Source organism: Lagenorhynchus albirostris, chromosome 5 (genome assembly GCF_949774975.1).
Source record: "Lagenorhynchus albirostris chromosome 5, mLagAlb1.1, whole genome shotgun sequence".
Lineage (NCBI taxonomy): Eukaryota > Metazoa > Chordata > Mammalia > Artiodactyla > Delphinidae > Lagenorhynchus > Lagenorhynchus albirostris.
In genome coordinates, this window is record NC_083099.1 from 103,788,770 (window position 1) to 103,816,082 (window position 27,313).

A 27,313-nucleotide genomic window follows, 5' to 3' on the forward strand; every position below is an offset into this window, starting at 1 on the left:
TTTTTCATAAATGATATTCTGACTTTCTTTTGGACATAAACCACTCTGACACCTCTGATCCCTGTGGATCAGTTTCACATGATCCCACCCACTATCTCCAACGGCAGGCTCAGGACTAAGAACTACCAATCTAAGTCATTCATTTTCTTGTCCAAAGGGATTCAGACAGGGCTTGTGAGACAAGTAAGTCTCCATGACTTCTACTGGAACAACGGAGGGCCAGTAATTATATCACAGGAATTATAATGCAGAATTATATTAACTAGAAAACAAATACTGTACGCTAACACATATATATGGAATCTAAAAATAAAAATAAAAAAGGTTCTGATGAACCTAGGGTCAGGACAGGAATAAAGACACAGACGTAGAGAATGGACTTGAGGATGCGAGGAGGGAGAAGGGTAAGCTGGGATGAAGTAAGAGAGTAGCATTGACATATATACACTACCAAATGTGAAATAGATAGCTAGATAGACAGCTGCACGGCACAGGGAGATCAGCCCGATGCTTTGTGTCCACATAGATGGGTAGGATAGGGAGGGTGGGAGGGAGATGCAAGAGGGAAGGGATATGGGGATATAGCTGATTCACTTCTTTATACAGCAGAAACTAACACAACACTGTTAAGCAATTATGCTCCAATAATGATGTTAAAAAAAAAAAGATTTACAGTCAGGCCTCGGTATCCACGAGAGTTGGTTCTAGGATCCCCCATGGTGTATATCAAAATGCGAGGATGCTCTAGTCCTATAGTTAGCCCTCCATATCCATGGTTCCACATCTGTGGATTCAACCAACCACAGATCATGTAGTACTGTACGTATTTATTGAAAAAAATCTGTGATAAGCAAGCCCATGCAGTTCAAACCCAAGTTTTGCAAGGATCAACTGGAGTTGGCAAATTAACCCAGTTGAGAGAAAAAATAGGATCAGTTAAAAAGAAAAAGAATAAGACATGCCTGGAACCAACTGTTCCTGATTTCTCAGCTAGGAAGTTTATCTCCAGACTTTTCAGTCATGTGGTCTGAAAATTTCCTTATTTTCTTTAAGCTATTTATTTGTTTTTCATCACTTGTAATTGAAAGAGAACTACCTAATACAGTTGTTTTTTAACCATAAAGATAATATTTACTGATTATTTTTCTAGCTGATTGATAACGACATTTAAACAAAAAAAAATGTGGATAACATAACACCAATCCTTCCTCACTAATGGAGAAAAAAGAAACAGCACATTCTTCTTGACTTACATAAATTTCATTATTTTGCTGTTTAAATAAGCACATATTTGTATAATATTTAAAAAAGGTTCAAAGACCACTTCTTTATTCCAATCTGTAAAAAATATTTTCGTTATGTTTATTATAAAAATATAAATGTTTCCACTACAAATCATTTTACATTAGTAAGAGGCCATCTACGTTGTACAACATAAACTAAATGAGTAATGTTTTGAAGATACAAATTTAAAGTACATACATATTGCCAATCATATCACATTTATACATGGCTTATTTGATACTTAATACAGCTTAAAGTGGGCAAGTTACCAGAAATAAATAATATATGTAAAACAAATTTAAGATACAAAACAGATAATATGGTACATGACGTCGCGAATGAGTTGTGGTTTCAGGTTTATTGAAAGCCAATGCAGTTTCTGTACAAAGAGATGGCCATTAGCATTCTAGTACCTCTACTCCACGGTTAAGAATCGTACACTGTTATGTTTACATATGTACAAGGTAAGGATTGTGTAAAGTAAATTTATAAGAGGTCAGATAGAAAAATAGTGAAAAAATGAAGAGCAATATACTGCGTATACAATCTCAACTTTCAAATGGAAACCACAGCCAAAATAAGTGAAATAGATTCAACAATCCTCAACTTCTATTAATTCATGAAATGCACAGATTTTGTTGCGTATGCACAGATGAGTACCTAAGAAAGTAAATGCTAGTCTGAAAAAAAAATGAGATTGAAGCCAGATTCATATCTCAATCTAACATTCCACAACACAAAATGTTTGCTTAAAAATGTTTTTTTATCTGCTTCTAGCAGGCTTAAGTGAAATTTGTAATTAATTTCATAATCACATATATTTTTTAAAAGGTTCATGCTCTTATACACCCAATACATGATTCTAGTAGGATGATTTGACTATAAGGAATATTGCAGAAATTTGAGATATAATTGCATATATGAGGAACACAACCTAAGCCTTATTACACTAAATTTACAATAGATTAGCACTTGTGAATTTTGATCTGTGACTGTAAGCCGTGTTAGTGTTCCATTTTGCATAAGAACATAAAGGTTGCGGCATTGTTTCATCCATTCTATTTTGTGACATATGCATTTCTTATTCCAATAACATGACCATATCAGCATTAGAAAGAATATAGATATAGGTAAAATGTTGCTTCACAATATATTATGGCTAGATCTCCACCAGGTATATATTTCAAATATTAATGAGTACGCTCATATTTGACCTTTATGGAATAGTAAGTGTAAATTCCTGCAATAAGAGATCTTTCCAGATTTTGAGTCTTGCTAGACAACCAGCAATTTTGAAAATATGTTCAATAAGTGTCAAGAAGTTCAATGCTTCTAAGATATACACCAAAACTACAATAGGTGCATTTCAGCAGAGACTCTTAAAGATAATAATACTTGCTATTGATGATGACAATGTTTAATTAATTTAACAAAACCCCAGTGAGGCAGATGAGTAGTTTAGTTATCATCATTCTCTATAAATAGCTCAACACGTTTAAACAAAGATATTAAGTGGCATTTCAAAGCCAGTCAGCAAGTGATTTTTTGACTCATGCTTCAGCTTATAGGCTATATTGCCAATTAATGCAGCAATCTAAATAGGATCCCAATCCTTTCCAGTGTAGCTATTCTCTATTCAGGAGTTCTAACGTAGCTCTTTTACTAATGGAAGGAATTGATGGTCTCCTAAACACCAGAGCAGGGCAGGTATGTCATTGAGAATCCATTACACACAGCCAGTATATTACACTAAATTAGGAGTGTACAGTTTATTATAAAATGGAGAGAAAAAAATGGATGGAATAATTCAGACTGTGAGAGATTTGGTTAGTGTATGAACAAGGAAAGGGTTTGGTTTCCTTTTGTATGTAGATATAGATACATATAAGTGGATGGTTCAAAAAATCTGGAAAGAAACCCATCACTTTCTATGTTTCCTACTGCTGACAATTTGAGAGAGCATTTGGCACTTGACTGTCACAAATCCAAATTAAATCATCAAGGCATAAATAGAAAACAATAAAAACAATTCAAAAGAAAATAAATATGTACCTTTCTTCAAAATTAAAACATTTTTTACACGGTAATACTTAAAGAAGCTAACAATTAAAAATGTGTAGTACTTAAAACAACTACAAACTTCATCTCCATATGCCTTTTAACAGATGAAAGGGAATAATACAATGAAAAGGTAGTAAATATGGCCAGATAGTTTGAGGTATGAATTCCTCTATTTTGCTTGCTTTTAAAGAAACAAAATACCTGTTACAGAGTTCTTCTGTGTATAAAAATATCACATCTTTTCTTTTGTGGCTATTTGTAAACAGAGCCACCATGTTCATTATGTTATTTCACTTGTTTTGCTTTTATGATAGTTTATGATCAATGGCTCTATGCTAGTTCATCATTCTGCGCTGAAGAATTTTGATTTAATCCATCAACTAATATCAAAAAGCAATTACAAAACAAAATATACCCACCCACCCATCCACTAAATGATAGGGGAAAATAAAGAGTTTTTCAATTCCATTTTAAGGCATTTGTACTCGTATCTGAGTGTCTTATTGGGCTTGGAATGTCCACCAGTATTTCCAGTGTTGACATCTGTCTGCAGAGTGACGCCACATCTTCCACAGCCACCACCTCCTTCCAGAAATAGCACTTTACACTGGGACTGGACTATTCTTTGATTGTGTTTCTAGAGCTTTAATACTACTGATGATCTTCTTCTGTGGCCCAACCACAGTGACACCAACTTTTTTCATGTCACTGTAAAAAAAAAGGGGAAAGTTTCTGGTGAGAATCATGGTTTCCTGGATAGTATGTAAATAGGAGATTTTCAATTAACAAAGCCTGTGCAATTATAGATCCCAATGCTTTAGACATAATTTTCTGATTTTTGCACCATTTGTATATTATATCCTGACTATTCCACCTCTATTCTTGTGGAAGAGTATAGATGGTATAGTGGGTTGAATAGTGTTCCCCTCAAAATTTCTGTCCATCTGGAACCTTACCATGTGACCTTATTTAGAAATAGGGTCTTTGCAAATGTAATTAAGAGAAGGGTCAAGATGAGATCATACTAGATTAGGATGGACTCTAAATCCAGTGAGACTATCCTTATTTGAGAAAAAGGACACACAGGGACACAGAGAAGAAGACCACATAAAGATGGAGGCAGAGATTGCAGTTACTTTGCTGGGATCCATCAGAAACTGGAGGAAGTAAGGAAGGATTCCTTTTTTTGGACTTTGGAGCAAGCGTGGCATAGCCAATACCTTGATTTCCAACTTCTGGCTTCTAAACTGTGAAAAAATAAATTTCTGTTGTTCAGGCCAGTAAGTTTGTGGTAATTTGTTATGGCAGCCCTAGGAAACTAATGCAGATGGTCACATATTCTTGTGGGGCATTACCTGTCTCCCTTAAATCTGGGCCAGTTTGGGGACTGCTTTGACCGATGGAATATGTTTGAAATGACACTGTATCAGTTTCTGTACTCAGATTTTAAGATACTAACAGATTCTACCTCTTATCTCCTGAGACACCCTCTCTAGGCCCCAGAGCTGCCATGTAAGAAGTATGACTGTCTTGAGACTATGATATCAAAGAGGTCATCTGTAAGCACTTGGTCTACAGACCCAGCTATATGAAGCTTCTGCACCATGGCAGACAAGAGTGAAACCATCTCAAGCCCTCCGGACTAGACCAGATGCATGTTAGATGAATACCTAATTCAATACCAACACCATAGCAGAAGAATCAGCCTCCTGAGCTCTGCCCAAATTCATGACTCACGACATTGTGTATACAATAAAATAGTTGTTGTTTTAGCCTTTTAGTTTTGAGGCAGTTTGTTGTACAGCCATAGATAACTGTAACAATTTCTTTAAAGTAGAAATTTCTTTCAAAGTAGAAAAAATGGCAAGGATATTTCTCTATTTATCAAAATTATTAAATTTAAAATAGTTAAAACTCAGAAACAAGGCATTAAAATAAAGATTATAAGAACATATAGAATTTCATTTGGGGGGAAAGACAGCTAAACATGTGCAAATGATTAATTAAATATTCTTGATTTAAGTAATTCATTCATACATTTCATCTCTTTCAGGTCTTTATTCAAACATCCCCCTCTTACGAGGTTTCCCTGATCCTCCTATTTCATATTGTAAACCCTCTCTGCACTCATACCTGCACTTCCTATTTTCTTTTTTGTTTCATTTTCTTCCAAAGCATTTATCATCATCCAGCATATTGCCATTTTTTCCTGATTTATTTTCTTTACTCTCTATCTTGTCCCACAAGAAGGTGAATTCCATGTGAACAAGGATTCTTGTCGGTATTGTACTCTGCTTATCAACCACACTCTGAACAATGACTCTCATTTAGCCAGGGCTCAACATGTACTTACTAAAGGGTGAATCGATAGTCCAAAATATGTTTATCTGGGGAAGCTGATAGAGGATTAAGTGTCACTTGGCAAGGAGTGCTAGGCAAACTGAAAGTGGAAAGAAGGAAAAGTACACACATGCAAATACACGCACGCACACAGATGGAGCCCCTTTATATAGAGCATTTAAAAAAGAATGAAAAATTGTGAATTCAATCTCACTGAATTGAACCAATTGATTTCTTAAGGAGTTCCCTGGGGCGGGGAGGGGGGGGTAGTGGTGATGTTGGTGGTGGTGGGATGAATTGGGAAATTGGGATTGACATATATACACTAACATATATAAAATAGATAACTAATAAGAACCTGCTCTATAAAAGTAAAATAAAATTCAAAAAAAAAGGAGTTCCCAAGCAATAAAGGTGTGCAAGAAGACAATAGGTAACTACTTAAGAAGCAATTTACACATTATTTAAGCATCTGCTGCATAAAAGTAATTAAGGCTCAGTTGCATTCCTATCACCTAAGCTGGGGATGAAATCCTGATGCCCTACAGGTTACCCCCCTGCTGCCATTCAAGGGTCTGATAAATTCTCTATGGACAACTTGTATTTTGCCTTAAGTCCTCTCTGATCACAGTCTTCAGCTACCTTGCTTCACCAGGAAGGCTAGTGGGGAGCTATGGTGACATCAAGCTTGCCGTCCTTTGTGTAACTATGGATAATGAAACCTTTGCTTAGAGTAACGTAGTCTATTTATGTTGACCCCTGCTTTTGAGAATGTGTGCTCTACAGGATTTTGATTCTTTTATAAGGATACCATGGATCTATCTTTAAAATGAACAACAAACATTTCCCTACTCATCCTCAAACTATAACAAAGTCAGGTTATGAATCTAAGAGCTAGAAAACAGGACAGATATAAATGTATATAAATCAATAGATCCTCACTGTTTTTGTATTTCTTCTCTCATCTTCCAATTCTATATCATAGTTTTTTATAACTTCCTGATTTTTTTCTCTGTCTCTTCCTTCTCCCCTTCTTTACAAGCTTAAAAAAGAAAATGTAATCATGGAAAGCAGAGAAAAAAACAATGCTCCAAGGTAATATACTAATTTCCTGAGCTCATTGAGAAATTTAAACATAGTAATATATGCTATGATGCCTGGCCCTTATTTCCCCTCTGGAACTGAAGCACCAATACCCTGGCCACTGGAAAAAATCAGACGCTGCAATTTCGCAGACCAGCTTGGGACAACGCTGAAGGGCCAGCCAAGCTCTAGGACTCTTGTTCCAGTAGGTAGGACTGAGTCTTCTCCTTCAGTCCAAGGCCCCCTTATCACTTCTTTATGGATGTATGTCCCAAGGGCACCTGAAGAAATCTTCTGCATAAAGCTGTTTCAGATTCAGTGTCTGGGAACCCAACATAAGCAAGTAGACACATAATTTTGTTTATATTTGATGCAAAGGATTATACTGGAAAAGGGAATTACAGTAAATATCCCTTTAGGTTATGCCTTAACTTGAGTTTTTATGTACCCTCTACCTTCTTTTCCCCCTACCAAAATGTGTTCTACCCACCACCCTGCCAAGTCCAAAATCTCTCTAAACATCCAGCTGCTGTAGTCTCAGTAACACTCCCCATATGCTTATCTCGTTAGGACTACCCTATTCAGAAGAGCAGTGGAAAAGTTCAAGACTAAAGAGCAGCTCAAAATCGAGACCAGAGGTTAATAAGCTATCTGGTACTTCAAAGGCAAAAGGATAGGTGATGATACTTTGAAAGCAGCATCCAAGGGTGCAGGATAATAACATGTAGCAATTAATCTGTCTCCTACTCATTCCACACACTTAATTCTCTCTCCAGTTTCTACAGTCACTCTTGCCCTTTCTCATTCTCTCTTTCCTTCTCACACTAACCTTCCTAAATCCATCCTAGGCTATGAAATAATATTTTTAAAAAATATGTTGACTGAATAAAACTGCACATTTTAAAAAACTTTTATTTGAAAATTAGATGACTTGAGTAGCTGGCCTAAAAATGAAATCCCTAAACTAATTGAAATAAGTTAATATTTATTTGAGTATGAAACTCTTGACCTTTTCCTATGATTGATAGTCTGGATAGTAAAAAACAAATGTAATCTCCTTTTTAAAGTATCTCTCTTATTCTAGGAGAATCTCTGGAGTTATTTGGTCAAGGGAATCATTTCTGAATTGACTCTGTAAGACATGAAGAAAATAGAGATTGGAAAGAATCAAATTCAAACAACAAGCCTAAGACTGCAAAAGGAAGAGTGAAATATCGAGTTAAATATTTTACAGCATTTAAGGTGAAAATGTTGCCTCACTAAATTTTTCCAAATTTTTAGTGTATTAAATATTTTTTAATTCTCATTTTTATAATATAAACAAGAGTGGGTATGAGGTAGAGATTGCAGAGACCCAAAAAGTAAACAACTCTTTTCAAGGAGTTTTAGGGCAGTAGATGTTAATTCTGTGTTGTCCCTGAATTGAGGAGAAAGGACAGAAGAAAGAACATTGAAATACAGAGAGATCTGAAACCATCTGGCTCAGTGTGAAGGGCAAACCTAAAAGAGCCGAATCTCTTAGGAAAAACCAGTTTTCATTCATCGTGAATGTACACTCACAGGTTGTTTAAATAATCATAACAATTAAGTGAAAATATTCTAACCAGCCAAAAAGAGCTTAGCATCCAATACTGTACTGTTGAGACAAATACAACCTTAATTTGGAAGTGTAACAAAGGCTGCCACTTTACCTTTTTAAGCAAATAGCTTTCTGACCGTATTCATAGATTAGAATGTCTGACTATATTTAAATTGTGAGCTAGTAGTTAATCATATTAACAATGTTCTGCTTCATCCGCTTCAATATAGTGTTCCATTATCTAAAAGCTCTGAGTGTTGATATTTTATTGAGAATAAACATTTGCCTTTGAAAATCTGGCAATGGTGTAGAAAAGTTTAACTTTGTGCTTGTTCTTTGCTATGCTTCTGTGCTCTGAAGCAGGTTTCTTGCATATCATAACCCAAACTGTTTACATTACTAAAATAAGAACTTATAAAAATATTTAAATACATTAATATATCCTGGGACTGTGTCTGATCAAAATAACTACCATAGAAACCCAAAACACATTGTCGATTGGGTCAGAAGTCTATTCAACAGATACTACATTCTATTTTAAACAGGAATGCCAACACATATTAAGTAGACTAGTGTGAGTTTATTTTCTAAGAACAAATTCTCCTCTTCAATAGTAATATTCCCTTGCTATAGACCCTTTTGTGATGTTTGTGTTTCTGAATGGGATGCTATACCATAAATGGTAAACTTCTTTACCTATTTCTTAGGCACTTGTATCTCTATTAATTACACTACACACCCCTTTTTGACATCTAATCTATAGCTCTCGAAGGTGATTTTGTTTAAATGATTGACAGGATGACAATGAAAGTCCTTAAATATTCAACAACATTTAAATATTCAAATATTGGATATGACTTAAAGGAACTTGAGAGCACAAAAGGGTTTATTTAATGTAACAAAGATCAAAGATAGAAGATTTTGACTCAAAGATGGATACAGTTTCCAAACAGATCTTGCAAGCTACAAAATTGTGGACAACTTTTGATGTATCTGCCCCCCACAAAACCTCTTTCTTTGGAGCAGTCCTTTACCTTACCCTCAGGAAAGGACCCCTAGAGTCAAGTTCATGCTGTCTCACTCTTCCTCCTTTGAATAGAAATGATTAGCTCATGGCAAACATGACTTTGGAGAAGCCAGTCTATAAGCAAGACTGAGGTCATCAGAATGTCCCTCTGGGGGACTTAGAAGAAAGAGAGTTGGACCCTGCTCAGTTGAGTGGCATACCAAGGTTGTATGACCTAGGGTTGAGAGAGTCATTTTCAGCTGTGTGCATGGGAAAACAGAAAAAGTCACTGTGTAGAAAAAGAAAAAATGATGCAGTCTCATTGGAAAGTGAAGTAAATTGTCTCTCATTCACAGAGAGATGAAGAATATGGCTTTCAGTTTTTCACTTCCTGTTCCCAATTAGCATACCTGGTGAATGTGGATGAATTTTATGGCCATGGGTTTCTCATATCAAAGAATTCCTATTATCAAAGGATCCCTATTGTACCACAGGACCGCTGTCTAAGATGTATAGCATATTATACTTGATTATTACTGGCTTTTAACACATGAAATCATAAATTAATACTAATTTATATATATTAATTATGCATATTCTCTCTTCCAAACTCACCATAAGCTTTTTTAAGGAAAACCATGTCTTAAACCTATTTATAACTTTATTTTCTAGCATGAGATCACTCAGTAATAGATGATGGCATGTTTATTTAATAGCTATGAGAACTACTTTTAGACTTTAGCATGTTTCCCTATATACCAGGTTATCCACTTAGTTCTCAATTTTCCATTTCCATAGAGGTTAGGCTTTGTTAAAAATAACAGAGAATCACAGATGCAAGGATATATAAATCATCATGCCATATCTGCTTATGTTTTAAATTAGGGTCTTGGGTCCTTTGGGGTTGGGTGTGGCTATGTATCTGTTGGTCTATCTGAAGGAGATCATAGTTCAGTGAAGACACCTATTGTGGGGATCTAGCATGAGAGAGGAAGACACATCAACACACCTCGATCTAGAAAGTGTCCTTGACAAAGACCCAGGATCCAGCTCAGTGGTTACAGGAGAAAGTTAAGTACCTCAGAGATTCATCTATTATTTATAATACATTAATCCTAAACACATATGTCCACTAGAAAGTTCAGTCAAAACTTATTCTTACTCAGTGGAAATCTTGGCTATGGTGTCACAAGAACTGTACTCTACGCCTGTGAAGATTTCCTTGCAGTGCACTGTCCGGACACCGTTAAGCCAGTCACCTGTTGTGCGGAAGGTAGTAATGTCGACGTTGCTTTGGTCCAGAAGAAGGTTTGATGGCCTGCAAGAAAAGAAAATAGCAATGGGAGAGAGATCAGGAGTCAGCAGAGTTGCTACGTGTCAAAATTTGACACCAACATCAGCAGGAACTTCCAGACTTCATGTAGCATTCCTGTTTATTTGTAAAATTTATCTGCCATGAAGTCTTTATCTGCTCAAGCTGGCAGCTTGCAAGAATACTGTGTAGTCATCTTGTCTCAGTGCTCCCCTTCTGCACTCATGTCTGCTTTTTAAATTATTGAAACTTTGCCAGTGAAAAGCATAAATATATCCATATATACTTTTATAATTTAATTTGTTTAACCATTAGCAAAGATGGTGATAATTTAGGTTACAGTTATAGCTGACACAACACACTGAATACTCCTCTGTCTGCTTTGGTGGATGGATTTGGTTTCCAACATTAAATCCTGGCTACTGGATGTTCATCTGTAGACACTGTGCAGGTTGCTGTCTAAGGGACAGTTTGAACAACCTGGACTATACTTACAGCAGGACATAAAGTCAGCACAGACTTAAATAATGTCACAATGTCATTAAAAATAAAAATTACAAAAAGAATAGAAAAAAGTAGATGAGTGACAATAAGTGAAATTCTCAAAAATATGACAACATCAAATAGATTTATAATATATATACAGAAGTAGATGATAGATAGATAGACGTTGTGACTATGACTTTTATTGCACAATATAATCAGCATTAACAAGAACTTTTAGGATTGCTTTATATAATTACAGGTCTTACTATAGATCTATGACCAGCTGCAAGATCTGGTGACTCAAAGGAACAAAAGAAATGGAGGAAACCAGATTTTCATCCCTGAAGAACCAAGAGAAGCATCCTATTGGTAAACTGCCTGGGTTGCCTTTTCAGCTCTCAGTGGCCTCTTTGACTGTCCTTTGACTCGTAAGCCTGGAGCTAGTCACCAGGTGGACAGTTGATTGTTCTCTTTATTCTTTCCTCTTAGGATGGGAGCTTGAGTAAATAGTAGTTATGAAGGCCTTTGCTTTGAGATGAATAATAATAGTAACAACAACAACAGAAATACGGATTATATTGAACATTTATGAGCACTTGCAATATTAAGCATAACACACAGATATGAAGGACTTTAATCCTTACATTAGTTAGGCACTGATGCTATGCCCCTATAATATATGTGGAAGGTAAAACTAAAATTAAGTGACAAATCAGAGTCCTGCCCACATTTAAAAGGAATTTTTAATTGGGAGATTTCCATTGATATTTTTAAAAATTTTTATTGGAGTATAGTTGATTTACAATGTTGTGTTAGTTTCTGCTGTACAGCAAAGTGAATCAGTTGTACATTTACATATATCCACTCTTTTTTAGATTCTTTTCCCATATAGGTCATTACAGAGTATTGAGTAGAGTTCCCTGTGCTATACAGTAGGTCTTTATTAGTCATCTATTTTATATATAGTAGTGTATACTTGTCAATCCCAATCTCCCAGTTTATTCCTTCACACCCCCCCAACCCCCAGTGACCACAAGATTGCTTTCTACATCTGTGACTCTATTTCTGTTTTATAAATAAGTTCATTTGTACCATTTTTTAAGATTCCACATATAAGTGATATACAAATGGCCAAAAAGCACATGAAAAGATGATTCACTAATTATTAGAGAAATGCAAATCAAAGCTACAATGAGGTATCCCCTCACACTGGTGAGAATGGCCATCACTGAAAAACCTACAAACAATAAATGCTGGAGAGGGTGTGGAGAAAAGGGAACCCTCCTACACCGTTGGTGGGAATGTAAATTGGTACAGCCACTATGGAAAACAGTACAGAAGTTCCTTAAAAAACTAAAAATAGAGCTACCATATGATCCAGCAATCCCACTCCTGGGCATATATCTGGAGAAAACCATAATTAAAAAAGATACATGCACCCCAATGTTCATTGCAACACTATTTACAATAGCCAGGACATGGAAGCAACCTAAATGTCCATCAACAGAGGAATGGATAAAGAAGATGTGGTACATATATACAATGGAATATTACTCAGCCATAAAAAAGAATGAAATAATGCCATTTGCAGCAATATGGCTGGACCTAGAGACTGTCATACTGAGTGAAGTAAGTCAGACAGAGAAAGACAAATATCATATGATATCACTTATATGTGGAATTTCCATTACTATTGATGATATTTCTCCAACTCACTCCCTAATATACAAGACACACTTAAGTGTGAGGTTAAGATTCTGAAATCTGAACAAGCATGCCCTGAACCTGTGTGCTGTTCTTGGGAATACAAGAGAGGATTGTAAATTCATTTGGATTTTGATGGGGAGACATTAAATTTATCTGATAAAAATAAAATTTTAATTAATTAAAAATAAGTTTAACTATTTATTTGATAAAAATGAAAATTTAACACAATTTTAGTGCTCAGTTTAAGAAAACACTGAGAACATGACAGTTTGGTTCTGCCTATATTTGCATGCTCTGTGGAAAATATAGATCAATAACTAGTTCCCTCCCTGTCAAGATTTGTGAAGTGGAGATAGCTGAATATGGAGGACTTTTCAAACTTCATTCCATTAGACTAAATTCAACTGCTTCAATCCTCTCTACCTCAAGTGTTTGAATTATAAATTAAAAATTAAAATTATGGAGTTTGTAATTTGTATTATGTGTTACGGTTTAGTTTTAACTAATCCTCACAGGTTATCTAAGAGAAAGAAAGAATCAGAAATTAGGTACTATTTTACAAAGCATTAATTTTATTTCCTTTAGGGATACCTAGAACATCATAAAATATAAATATAACATTTTATACATTATTCTCTTCTGGAACATATACATAAATAATTTTCTATAATTCTTTAAATTACCCACCTGAAAAAGAAGAAAAAAAATTTTTTTAAATCATTGAAAATGTCTTGCTTATGTTTTTTTCCTAAGAACTTGAGGAATTACAGATATAGATATACAACCCGGGGTCCAAAATGTATACATTATTCTTGGGTTGTTTTGTATGACCATCATGAATGACATAGCCTTGGTCGTTGGCCAACATTAGGTATAACATTGGACCCATTGGATAAGACTTGGAATCAGTAAACAAAATTGAGTAGCATTACATCAGATGTGAGAAAATTTTATAAGAAAAATGAAGTGAGACCTAGAAAGGAGACAATAAAGTACTAGACTATCTACAGGCATGCAAGCAAACACACATACACACACACTCACACCCCACAGCTTGAATTGCTACAGTAGCTGAAGCACAGAATCTAATGTCGACTCTTGTCGACTCTTGGTCCCATGAATAGCAATACTTTTTTATTTATAGGTTTGTGGGTATGAAGAATCAAACCCCAGGACATTTATTCAGAATATTTATGAAGTATGCCTAATAGCAAAATGCAGAATTTTCCCCTGTAAATTCAAAATGGTTTGTATTTTTAAACTCAACAGTATAGTCAGACTCAACAAGAATTTAGAGAAAATTAGTATAAACAAATTGAAATAAAACAGGATGTGCGGATTAAGGATTAGAGTGACCCCAACTGAGTCTTTCTGTTTATTACTTGGATCAAAGTATAAGGAAGACAAAGAAGGACCTAATTTTAATGCCAGTGACCTAGGAATAACCAGCCCTGCAAAGTATCATTTTTCCACTTCCAGGATTTCTCTGGGGAATTCAAATAAAAATTGGTTCCTTTCCTCCTCCGAGAGGACATCTGGTGAGTTTATCAATGGATAGGAATTTGTCTCTCACTGTGAAGAGCCTGTGATGTCTCTTCATGCACACCAGGGGAATGTGGGCTTTTTGAGCAGCTGCAGGCATTGGCGTTTTTTTAGACCCAGCCCCAGACATTGGGTCTGAAGGGGAAATTTATAGGCTGGGTGATGTGCACTGTGAGCTCACACTTTTACTAGACAAATTAGATAGGTTTCAATCCGTGCAGCTGTAAACGATGTCCTGCAGAGTTCCACCTGATCTTTTACAGCTTTTCATAAATCAGTACCTACTGGCCACAGACTGCAGTCATTAAAAAGAAATCATGGAAATTACATGTTTGCTCAGGGGAAACAAAAAATAACTTTCTTCCCTTTCTTCCTCTCTCCTTGTATTTAGGTTTGTGAATTATCCTTTTGTGGATTTTCATACTGCTGCATTAAAGAGGTACACATATATTTTTTTCCCATCAACTCCTATTTTATCTGTAAATGGTTGTACCAACTAGCACCAGATACTGGGGAACAAATGTCAATAAATAACTGCTAGTCCCAAGAATAGCTTCTCATAATGATCTTATTTCAATATTGCACTAGAATTCTAAACTCTAAAATTGAATGTTAAGTTATTCTTTTATAACATAAAAAGACTCCTTTGGGTTTACAGAGGGCTTTATTTTTTATGTATTAAAAATACTGACTAATACACATTTCTTGAATGAATAAGTAGATGCCTACTGAGTCTAGAAGTAAATATTAATAATATTAGAGGTGTATTCTATACCACTACAATTACCTGCTTTTTGTCTGTGGTTGTGAATAGTTTCAGGGACCATATTAAAACTTAAGGGTAATTTCTCAAAAGCAAAATGTTAATTATATCTACCTTTATTATTGCCTGATATATAAAATAGTAATATACTTTTTCAATACCTTTTATAATTTATTGTTAACATTTTAATTTCAAATGGTGTCATTACATTTCAAGGGGAAAATTTTGTACTTGCCAATTTTTTAAATGCGAATGTTTGATTTTTTTATCTCTAAAGTTAGAAATTCCAGATAGGAATAAACGAATTTAACTTGTCATCAGTAACTAAAAATAATTTTAAATATATATAGTTCCCAACAGGAGACTAGTATATAAATAACACATTAAGGAGGAGTAAAGTCATTGTGTTTATTTTGATTGTCTCTAGGCTTTAAGGACAAAAATCTTAGCAGTTATAGCTATTACATCTGGTTTAATTTCTCCCAGTGGTAAAATTACCTGCTTTGATTTTTAAGATTAAAAAAAAAAGAGATCACCTGGGTATTTGAAATATTTGCTTCCCTCTAAAAGGTTCCGTATCATATTTGTTCATGAGGAAAGTCACCCTGTCAGTTTCAGAATTGGAGGTCAAAGTCATTTTGAGAAACAGATTGTTTTTTGGTCATCAGACTTCTCTTAAAGGATATAATATTTGTCAAAACAGCAGCTATTCTCAAAAAGAATTATATTTTGTTCTTTTAGAGATAAGAAGTATTTTATTAATGCTAATTTAGTGTCATTAACAGGTAAAAATTACAAGTACTGCTTATTTTTGTTCCTATTTATTCTGTAACTTAATAAACATAAATCCCTACAAGTTAGCAATCAATGCAATGGAACAATATATTTAAAATCATTTCAATTAAATTAACTAAGTATAATTGGGTCTTCAGAATCTTAGTCTAAATATTTTAAATATATTGTTTAAGTCTTTATACCATAAATTCCTTTACCTTCACTTTAGAACCTTATTCCAAATAAATTGAATGTATTATTTAATTCTTTATGCCAAAAATTTGTATTCTATAAATTTACAATAGCCTTGAAGAATCCAATGCCCTGGCACGTGATAATTTTGTGAATTTGAAGAACACGTCTATTTCATTTTATATACATAAATATCCAAAAAAGAAAAAGGCATCTTACTGCCTGAATAGAAATGAATTAATCCATCTGTTATTTTTCTCTATTTTTAGTCTTTTAAATTTTTTAATTTAACTACATTCATGAAAGTAATTTAATCAATTTATTTAAATCCAAGAGATATATTTTATACATAATGTAAAGCTAATTGTCTATTATATAATACATAAATATATGTAATAAATAATCATATTATGTGTATTACATAAATGTATATTATATAAAACTAATCTTCAAAATAGTTTCTTTTAAAAATAAATTTTGCTGGCTTCCCTGGTGGCGCAGTGGTTAAGAATCTGCCTGACAATGCAGGGAACACGGGTTCGAGTCCTGGTGCAGGAAGACCCCACATGCCACGGAGTAACTAAGCCCATGAGCCACAACTACTGAGCCTGCGCTGTAGAGCCTGGGAGCCGCAGCTACTGAAGCCTGCACACCTAAAGCTCATGCTCCAAAACAAGACAAGCCACCGCAATGAGAAGTCCGCTCAAGGCAACAAAGAGCAGCCCCCTCTCGCCGCAACTAGAGAAAGCCTGTGTGCAGCAACGAAGACCCAATGTAGCCAAAAAATAATAATAATAAAATTAATTAATTAAAAAAATAAAATAAAATGAATTTTATTTTTTAATTTGTGTAACAAATTTGTAGTATTTGTTGTGTAGTAGAGAAAATTTATCATTCTAAGACCATTTTCTATTTATTTTTCTAGCAATATTTTCTATCAAGAATATCTTTAAGAAAAATTTCTCCATTTCTTACCAAAAGGAAGGGAGCTTTACTTTTACCCTTTTATACATGTGTATTATGACTATATTTTTCATTTTTTCTGAATTTCTCAAAAGCATTATTTTCACATTTCCTTTTCATCATCCAATTATAACTAAATCTCTTAAAATTTCATATCTCATCTATCACTCTAAAAGAATCAAAATAGTTATCTAAAGAGAATTCAATGTCCTTCTCATTGCTTATTGAGTGGCTTTTTTCCTCAGTTGTCTTTTTTTGCCTATGCTTTTGCACCTTTTGATAATACAGTTCATTCTATCTAGTTTTGGAAAATTCCTTGGGCTGTGGTTTCTGTAATGGTTGAAGTCTCATTCCTAACTCTGGCTGTTCCTGTTTCTACCTACCATTTCATATTCTTCTGCTCTGTAATTGGTACCGTTCTCCAAAGCTCTAAACAGACCACTTTCTTTCTCTCTGGGTGGAAGTGTGTGCAGTGGGCTATTGTTCTGAGATAATAATTAATGTTGTATACATTTTTCCTTCTAGGATTGCCACCTACTGGCTTGACTGGCTCTGTAGTCCCCTTATAAGGAGCTTGAAATCAAAGCTCCCACCACACCCTGTTACACACTGTAGAAGCATTCACTCATTTCAATCAGCTTCTTGGCTCTTGTAGATTTTTGAGGTCATGACTTCTGCACTAAGAGACTGAGGCATTTAGATGCTTCAGAAACACTCCTGGCCACAGGGCAGCACAGAAGCAGCAAGGAGAAGTTCAAAAGTTCAGTCTGGGAGATTGGGGGAGGGGTGTGTGTCTCAGTGTCAACCTATGTGGACAAACACCCTCCACTCTTCACTGATTAAAATCTGCCTATAATCCATGGGATATGAGACCTTTAACTAGAAATTAAATTATTATTAGGAGAATACAGATGGATATATCGATACTTGTGGTGAAAATCAGCATGACTAGACCAAGATTTGTACCTTCTAAATACATTTCTAATGGTGTTTTTTAAAATTATGTTTGCAGAGAGAAGGCTCCAAATTGGATTCCTAGCTTTAATCTCTCCCCCAGTTTGAGATGCAAATTTCCAATTTCTTGTAGGACTCACTCTCATTGTGTCCGAAATGCTCATTTGCCTCACAGAGCTGTTCTTCCTTCTGCCCTTCCTACCTCTGTCAGTGGGAGCACTGTTCTCAGAGCCCTCCTTGTTCAACTGGAAGTACTCTCTGATACTTTCTCTGTCACTCTTCACATCTCACCAGTCACCATGTCTTATAATACTTCATTACAACTTTTTTTTTTTTTTTTTTTTGGCAGTATGCGGGCCTCTCACTGCTGTGGCCTCCCCCGCTGCGGAGCACAGGCTCCGGACGCGCAGGCCCAGTGGCCACGGCCCACGGGCCCAGCTGCTCCGCGGCACGCGGGATCCTCCCAGACCGGGGCACGAACCCGTGTCCCCTGCATAGGCAGGCGGACTCCCAACCACTGCGCCACCAGGGAAGCCCATTACAACTTTTTGAATTTACACCTTTTATTTTTATTTTCTCTGCTCTACCCTAGCATAAGTCCTTCCCAAGACTACTGAAATCACCTCCCTACTCCTTATCATGAACTATTCCCCTCCAGCTATTCTAGGTATAGATGCAGAGAACTATTCCACAGGCACAATGTAATATATCATTTAAGCATCTTCAATGGCTCTTCTTTTCCTCATGGACAAAAGTCCAGATTTCTAGAGATGACATTAAATCTTCCATTATCTGGTGAAATCGTCTATCAGGTTCTTTTCTCATAATTTCCTTTCTTACGCTGTATTATAGCAGAAATGTATTATGCAATGTAAATGGAAGTATCCTAAGTTTTCGTGTGTTTTACTTTTTTGTACAGTGTTCCCCTAGCCTGGTATGATCTTGTTATCTGCTGGTAGAAATTTCATCCATCAACCAAAAGTCACTTCTCTGCAACTGCCTGATAATCTGAAAGCTAAAAGTAAACTCATCCTTCCTTCATGATTCCTAAAACCTTGTCTTCTTGCTCTAGTAATTACATATTCTGAGGGATATTACAGTTGACTTTGAACAACACAGGGGTTAATTTATAGTCGGCCCTCCCCATTCTTACCTCTTATCTGAGGTTCCTCGGCATCCTCAGATTCAACCAACAACAAACCCTGTATTAGTGTAGTATTTTCCATTCAGAGGTATCTGTCTATAAGTGGACCCATACAATTCAAACCCATGTTGTTCAAGGGTCAATTATATAGTATTTCCGAACTTTTCTTTTCCTTCTATTTTCAAAGGCAAGCTGTTGCAGTCGAAGGCTGTGTCTCTTTACCTGTATAAGCACCACAGGGCCTAGTATGATGCCTCACACAAAGTAACTGCTAAACAAACCTTTGTATCTTCATATTCATATAGTCAAAACTTCAAATTTATTCATGTCTCCCCCAATTACTCTACTTTTAGGAAAATAAATCAATTACCAGAAAACAAACATAACATAAAATTTCATATAACTTCCCTTCCCTTCTTACCACTTCTTGCAACATACAAGTAAGTTTTTAATCTGGTACACCGTGACCAGCTGCTTAAACACCTTCCCCACTTTCAGCAGTGATATTCACAAAGACACTCTCACTGTAAGATTCTTTGGAAATGTTTCTGTTATGAATCATCAACTCTAAGGAAGGCTGAAGAGTAAAATAATGCATTATAGGAAGATTTCTGTAACAGTATATGAAATAAAATTTGCCATAAAACTAACTAGACACAGGCAGACTCTGGAAAACAACATCCCTATAAAAAATAATAGAATGATGTTGGTTTTCCTAAAGGACTTTATAGGCATAATTCTATATATTGATCTAAATAACTAAGTCATTGAGAAATTTGAATCCTTGGTGCCATCCACAAACTCAGATTGAGACAGTCTCCAAGTGTGTTGAGGAGACTGTTTCTGGAGTTGAGTTGACAGAAAGGGAAACGTGAGATTTGCTTAGGAGAAAATTTTAAGCTTTTACCATTATGACTAATGTCTGCAGAAATCTGTATAATGAATAGGAATAAAACTAGAATATTTTTCTAAAAATTGTATCTCTGTTGAAATGGAAATTTATTATTATTCCAGTAAATATGTATTTATGTGCTTAACAGATATGTATTGAATTTCCAGTATCAACATGGTAATACAAAGGCAGCATGGCATCTGATCTCACAGGGCTGAGTTAATTGGAGGAATGGATACATAAAAAGAAAATGCACACAACTGGATTAAAATTATGATGAAGAACGAGGACATAGTGGCCCATGAAAGAATAATGGTGTTGACCTTTAAATCATGTTGCCAGAGAATGCCTCAATTAAGACAAGATGTAGAAGCTGCTTTCTAAGGGAAGATGAATGCAAAGAAGAATCTTAAGACAAAGAGAACAGCGTGTGCTACTGTCCTCATGTCTGAAATGCTTTGACTTTCTGAAGGAACTTGAGGTTGGTCACTGAGGCTAGAGTACTATTTAAGTGAAAGTAGCACAGGTTGAAAGGTGGAAATTCCTCTCCCCCAGCAAAGCAGTTGCGTAAATCAAATAGTGTCACATCTCTGCTTTAAATGTCTTAATGGGTTCCTCATGCATTTCAAAAAATTCCAAAGTTTTCACCATGACCTGGGTAGCCTCAAGTGTTCTGGCTTCTGTTTGCCTTCTTGTGACAGACTCTTCCTTTCCCTACTGCTCTTTGGTTATGTTGTTGTCCCTCTGCCACTTCCTAGAACTCTCCAGACTCATTTGCAGTTTCTTTTTCCTGTGCCAAGATCCTTTTTCTAAAAATATTTTTATGGAGGGGATGGTTCTTTATAAATCTGGCTTGGACTTCCCTGGTGGTCCAGTGGTTAAGACTCAGTGGTCCCAATACAGGTTCAATCCCTGGTCGGGGATATAAGATCCCACATGCTCCGTAGCACAGTCAAAAAAAAAAAAAAAGAAAAGAAAAAAATCTGGCTCTTTTCCTTTTTTTAGTTCTTAGCTCAAATATCACCTCCTCAGAGGACTTTTTCCTCAACCACCCTTTAATAATCTATCACAACCTTTTATTTATTTCCTTCCTATAATCTGTGCTTGTCTATTATCTACTGTACATCTTCTATAATGTAGGCTCCAGGATAGTAGGGACCATATTTGTCTTCATCGCTGTACTCCAGCGTCTGCACATGCCTAGCACATAGTAGCTTAGCATATAATAAATAGTTGTTGAAAAAATGAAGAAATGACTATTTGAATAAAAGAAATGACATTGGAGGAGCAGGGCTATTTAAACAATCAAAAAGAATGCAGATTTTTTTCCTAAGTATAATGGAAATTCAAAATTGGTTATAAAGAGGTGACTGAAATTATATTATATGTATATAATTTATCAATATATTTTTATCAATATATAATTTATCAATACGTATATTGATAGGAAAATTCTGAAGGCTCTGTGACAAGATGCTTAGCGTGGGACAAGAATGGAAGCAGGGGACACATCAGGAGGCTACAGCAGTGGTCTAGATCAGAAGCAGAAAAAGTCATAGGAGAGAGTGTTTGCAGTGAAAAGGGAGAGAAATGGATCATGTTGACCCAGTGATCACCTGGATCAAAGTGTGGAGAGCAAGAAAGAGGTACCAAGACTGGCTATAATCCTGAATGGGTAAATGAGTAGGTGCTGGTGTATTCAACCAAATTTGGAAGGCAGTGGAAGGATGAGGCAATCAGGAGAAAATAAAAAGATAAAATTTGAATATTAAGTTTTGAGATGTGTGTGAGACTCTTATTGGAGAAGTTTGGCTGTGAAAGGTGATAAAAAAATAAGGAAGTAGTTGGCAGAGATGTGGGGCTAGCAGAGGTGATGTTGACAAATAACATCTTCTAAATTTCCTTGATGATAAAAATCCCCTGGCGTTCTTATCAAATGTCCAGATTCCATTTCCCTTTCCTGCAGATTCCAAATTAGTAGCTTGGGTTAGACGTTGACATTTGTGCATTTAATAAGTTCTCCTGATGATTCTTGTATTAGGGAAATTTGAGAAACAACGTAATAACAGAACATATTTTTATGGCAATAATCTTGCAGAAATAAAGAGCCTGCATATGCAGGAGAGAGAGAAAGAGCCTGGGTATGCAGGGGATATAGAAAGAGAGAGAGAAAGGATTTGCCTCTGACATTGAAAGGACACTTCCTCTCTTCTAATTCGAGGTAAGAAGAACTTTCCTCTCTTGTAATTAGAGGAAAAAAGAACAAGATGGATGGGCGCAGGCGCCAGTTTGTTTTTGTTTTGCTGCTGGAATTTCCCATATGATGGCTTGTATTTTCTCAATAAAGCATGTGGCAAGGGCATCACTGGAAAATTAAAGGGGAAAGGGAATGAGTTTAACCAGTTATGAAAAAGAATAGAATAATCGTTGTCAAAAGTGGGAAAGCAAATTTTCTAAAGAAAAATAAGATCTCTTGAGATTGTTGCATGGTAATTTGAGGTTGTTGTAAATAAATTTATAATAGCACAATCTGCCCACTGTGTATTTTAATGGCAATAAGTAAATATATAAACACAATTTCTAAAACTTTTATATTTAATGAATTAAGATGGGTGGCACTTCTTAGAAAAATAGTTTCCCTAAAATTGCATGTTTTGTGACAAAATACAGGGGATATATTAAAGTATTAAAAAATACATATTAGGATAAAAATATTCAATGTACTTCAATAAGAATGGAATAGTGAATGGAAAAAAATTTGAATACGAGGGTATATCCTCACATAATATGATCTGATATTAAGAATTTTCCCACATAGAATTGGATTTAAATATCTCTTGATCATATTACATGAGTTAGTCTTTATATTGATATTGATCCTATGGAAATGCTTTGAATGCTCTTTTATGATATGGAAAGAATTGAAAAGATGTTCTTTTTTGCTACGATTGCTATTGAGTAAAGATCAAAAGAAATGGCTTCAGGGTGCAAAATGAGGACCATATGTCCCAGGAAGGGCAAGTTTGTTATCCTGTTGGTTGTTAAACTGTCAGGTGGATTTCCAAAAAAGTCTGTACAGTCTGACTCTGAAATTTAGGACAGAGATTCATCCTTGTAGCATAAGTTATCAATAGTTTTACCTACTGAATATATATTACTAAGTTCAATATTAGTGACCCCCCCTAAAAGTTATTTCCAACAAATAATCTATGATTCTTATATACTGATATTAAGACTTTGATTCAAATTTTCTTTATTCATCTTATTCAAATGTAATGTAAAAACTGGATCATGTATGCTCAGTATAATTGTTCCTATTAAGGTAGAAAAATTATATACTCTATTATAAGTGCATTAGCAAGTGCTCTATCAATTTGAAAGTCACAACTCTTGATAATTGTCAGTAAAACAAACAGATGTGCATAAAAGAAACAAGAAAAGAAAACTCCTATAAGGGATTATATTAAATCTTTTACACATGAGTCACTGTAAATCATCATTATGTATTATGTATACATACCACTTAATACTGTGGAGTTTTGTGCACAGTAGGTGTAGTTCCTTTACTAAAACTCTGTAATTTTCCTTTAAGAACACACATCATCAAAATGTAAAAGCACTCTTTTTCACTATGTGTACAATGAGAATATAATTGACATTTCTTAAAACCATTAAGACAACTCAATGATTCTTACCACGGAGAATTACGCATAAAGTCTAATGGACATTGTGCATTCAGGGCTGCCTTATGGCTATGATTTGTTGACATTTGTATGGCTGTCCAGGAACACTGACATTATTTTAGTCTTAGTTTTATCCTTCACAGTGTCTAACAAAGTAATTGGCACACGATATGGGTTAAACAAATTTTTTTAAATTAAGTCAGGGAAAATTGCATTTCCCTAGCCAGTGCGATGGTTTGGAGGCACTGTTATTATTTTTGAAACTGTATTTTAAATGAGGAATAAATCAGGACTTTGTTAGAATTCCCCACCACTCCAGGAGATTTCCTTTTTTGTTGTTGTTTTTTTTTGTTTTTTGTTTAAATAGGAGAGAGTGAAAAGGAGCTATGTGTCCAGGGTTTCTATTGTCCAAATACTCAAGCCTGAATGTATACATGCTTCTGTTCAAGATGGAAGTTAAAAATTCCAGAATTTTATCATTATCATTAAGTAGCATGAAATTACCTCCTGAAAGTTTAAAAAGGAAAAGAAAACACGTCTCTCTAATCTTGAGGAATATAAGTACCAAAGTATGCAGCTGGAGAAGTGGAAGAAACAAATTAACATCTTGGAGATAGAAAATACATTCATTTCAGAGTGAGTGCAAGATGCAAAATCAAATGTGTCACCTTGCTGCCGCACTGGTGATGATCTTCAGACTGCCTGGGTTCCGGATAAGCTTGTCCAGAATGCTGACAATCTGCTCAAACTTGGGTCTGTTGTTTCTGTCTTTCTGCCAGCAGTCCAGCATCAGCTGATATAACGCAGCTGGGCAGTCCATGGGGGGCGGCAGTCGATAGCCCTCATCCACAGCTTTAATTACCTGTGTGAGAGGCAACGTTTCCAGAGACTTAAGAGTTGGAATTTCTTTTACTTCTTCATGGGCAGGTCACACTTATATGACGATTTCAAAGTTAAGTGAAAAAATGTTCATTTTAAATTTCTTAAAAGGATAGCAGCTTATTAAATAAATATTATCCATGTCTGAAAATATTATATAAAGAAAGATTGAAGCAGAGAAAGTGGATTTAGGAAAGAAAAGTTTATAAAGTAACTTTCCAGATTAAAATAAAAAGAAATGTTCTATGATATAGGAAATTCAGTAATTTATAAAGAAATTATTATTTGGTAATACAGATTTCTATGGGAACTATACATGAATGAATGAATGCAGAAAAAATTACCACAGATTTTAGTTATATCACAGTTCAAATGGTACCTCTCAAATCGTAGTAAGTTCCTTTGATAAAAGCCCACGTGCTGCACAGCTAACTGACTATTAGTCCATTCACACTTTTAAATCATGTAAAGTCATGATTTTCAAACTCTACTGTGTATCAGAATCATCTGGAGGACTTATGAATATGCAGATAACTAACCACTGATTCCATAGCTCTGGGGAAAGGCACGATAATTTGCATTCCTACAAATTCCCAGGCCATGATAAAGCTGCTGGTCCAGAGACCACATTTTGAGATCCTCTGATACAGAAAGAATTTGGAAAATAGAGATGTGGTAAAGAGAGTTTGATTTTCCCAGTACCATTATAAAACATGGCTTGTTTGAAGAAGTTCAGAAAGGTTTTTATATCCAAATACATTAAAAGCAATTTTATATGTGGTGAGTAGGAAATGACTAAAAGCATCTCAGCTTTCCTTCTTATGTGTGTCTTTGAGATCATGCTCACAGTTTCTGGCTAAGCATAAAAAAACATCTCCAAGTGCTGATCTCACATGCCAATAGCATCCTTTCACTAAGCATTAGCAAAACATGACTTATAAAAACAAAAATCCTTTTGAGTTGTAATAGAAAGTTAAAGATTATTTTCTCTATCCAGAGACTTCAATTTGTATAACTAAATTCATGTGCAAGTTTAATACACTATGAGAAACAACATGCTAGTGATTGGTTGTTTTGTCTGACTTTGGGAAATACTATATTTAAGTAAACAAAACGTTGGCCCAGATGCATTAATTAAGTCTACAAAGGATGGCAGACATGTGTATCTTACTAATGTTACATTGAAACAATTTTGTAGCAAAAATACTTCAAACATTCCCCGATATCTATTGGCTATCTTGTCAGGCACTTATTTTATAAAATTTTATTACAAATGTCTTCACTTTGTCTCATTTCTAAACCTGGGCTTGAGGGAAAAATGTAAATCCTTCAGAGCAACTCATTTGATACCTTTACAAGATTTGGAAGCAATTTCATTTCTTCTAAGTATTCTGTTTCAATGTCACAAACAGGGAGCCACCTGGTTTCATTATGCTCCACTTCCTTGCACAGCTTGATCTCTTAATCCGAACCCATAACTCATAGACTACAAATACTTACATCCTGATTGGACATCTCCCAGTATGGTCTCTCTCCATAGGACATCACCTCCCAGAGAACAATCCCATAACTCCATACGTCACTGGCTGATGTGAATTTACGGTAGGCTATAGCTTCTGGTGATGTCCACCGGATTGGGATCTTCCCTCCCTTGCAATATAAAATCGTATATACATACATGATCAATGACTAAAACATATAATATACGTTACCATCTGAAATCTGACTGAATTTGTCAGGGTATTTCTTTTCTGAAATGGAATGCGGGTTTCTTCTGATATATCTTGATATTCTTCTATTTTAATACCAAGGAGTGAGTGGCATACTATTTACTGCAATATTTTCTCAATCAATTTGGGAAGATTTTGAAATGATGAAAGGAAAAAAACATTTGAAAATTGCTAAAATGTTGACATTTTATGTCAATTATGGCACATTTATCAGACATCTGTAGCAAAACAACTTGAAGTAGATATGCTATATATTAGAATTGAATGAGGTATCTCAAATCAACCTTTATTGATTTAACATACATTTATGCATGAACAAACAACCTTAGAGCAGAATGTGAATTAAGTTAATATTTGTAAGGAACTTACACCACTCCTTGATACTCCTAAGTTCTTAAAGGTATTTGTTAATTAAATAAATTCAAAATAAAATTATGCATCTAAAAAACCTCTCTTCACATACATTAATCAATCATCTTAATTAATTTACTCAGTGCCTCACTCCATCATTAACCACTGAAGTACCCTCCATGTACTAGGTAAGCACCATATGAGCTAGAAAGATATAATAATTACATTCTGAAAACGTATAGTCTAGAGGAGAATATTGCTTCTATGAGTTATGGGAGATATAAAGGTATAACTCCCATAGAATTTGTTCTCAGTTTAATAAATACATTTAATAAAGATGTGCTGAGTAGCAACCATATGGGAAGTATTATGCTAGTCACTTTGGGTGAGACAAATATAAATAACACACTGGTCCTTCTGTTTGAGAAATATCAAGCAAATAGGAATGATAATTAGTTGCTGGAAATAACTAAATGCAGAAAGAAATAAGTATTTAACACTTTGCTTTTCAAACTGTACAATGCATATGAATCATCTTGGGCTCACTCTGATTAAAATGGAAATTCTGATTCAGTAGTTCCAGAATGT

The 27,313-nt window shown here is 35.1% G+C and overlaps 1 protein-coding gene across 2 annotated transcripts in view; it reads right to left on the minus strand.

Annotated features, from left to right (window-relative positions):
- Window positions 1-3,825: 3,825 nt before the first annotated feature.
- EPHA3 (EPH receptor A3) overlaps window positions 3,826-27,313 on the minus strand; it is a 370,038-nt gene continuing 346,550 nt past the window's right edge. For both annotated transcript variants that reach the window (XM_060149389.1, XM_060149388.1), the window contains exons 14-17: window positions 26,145-26,294; window positions 24,434-24,627; window positions 10,516-10,671; window positions 3,826-4,053 (exon numbers count right to left, since the gene is read on the minus strand). In XM_060149389.1, coding sequence (XP_060005372.1) covers window positions 3,948-4,053; window positions 10,516-10,671; window positions 24,434-24,627; window positions 26,145-26,294 — 606 coding nt within the window. In that variant the 3' untranslated portion in view covers window positions 3,826-3,947. The remainder of the gene's footprint in view (window positions 4,054-10,515; window positions 10,672-24,433; window positions 24,628-26,144; window positions 26,295-27,313) is intronic.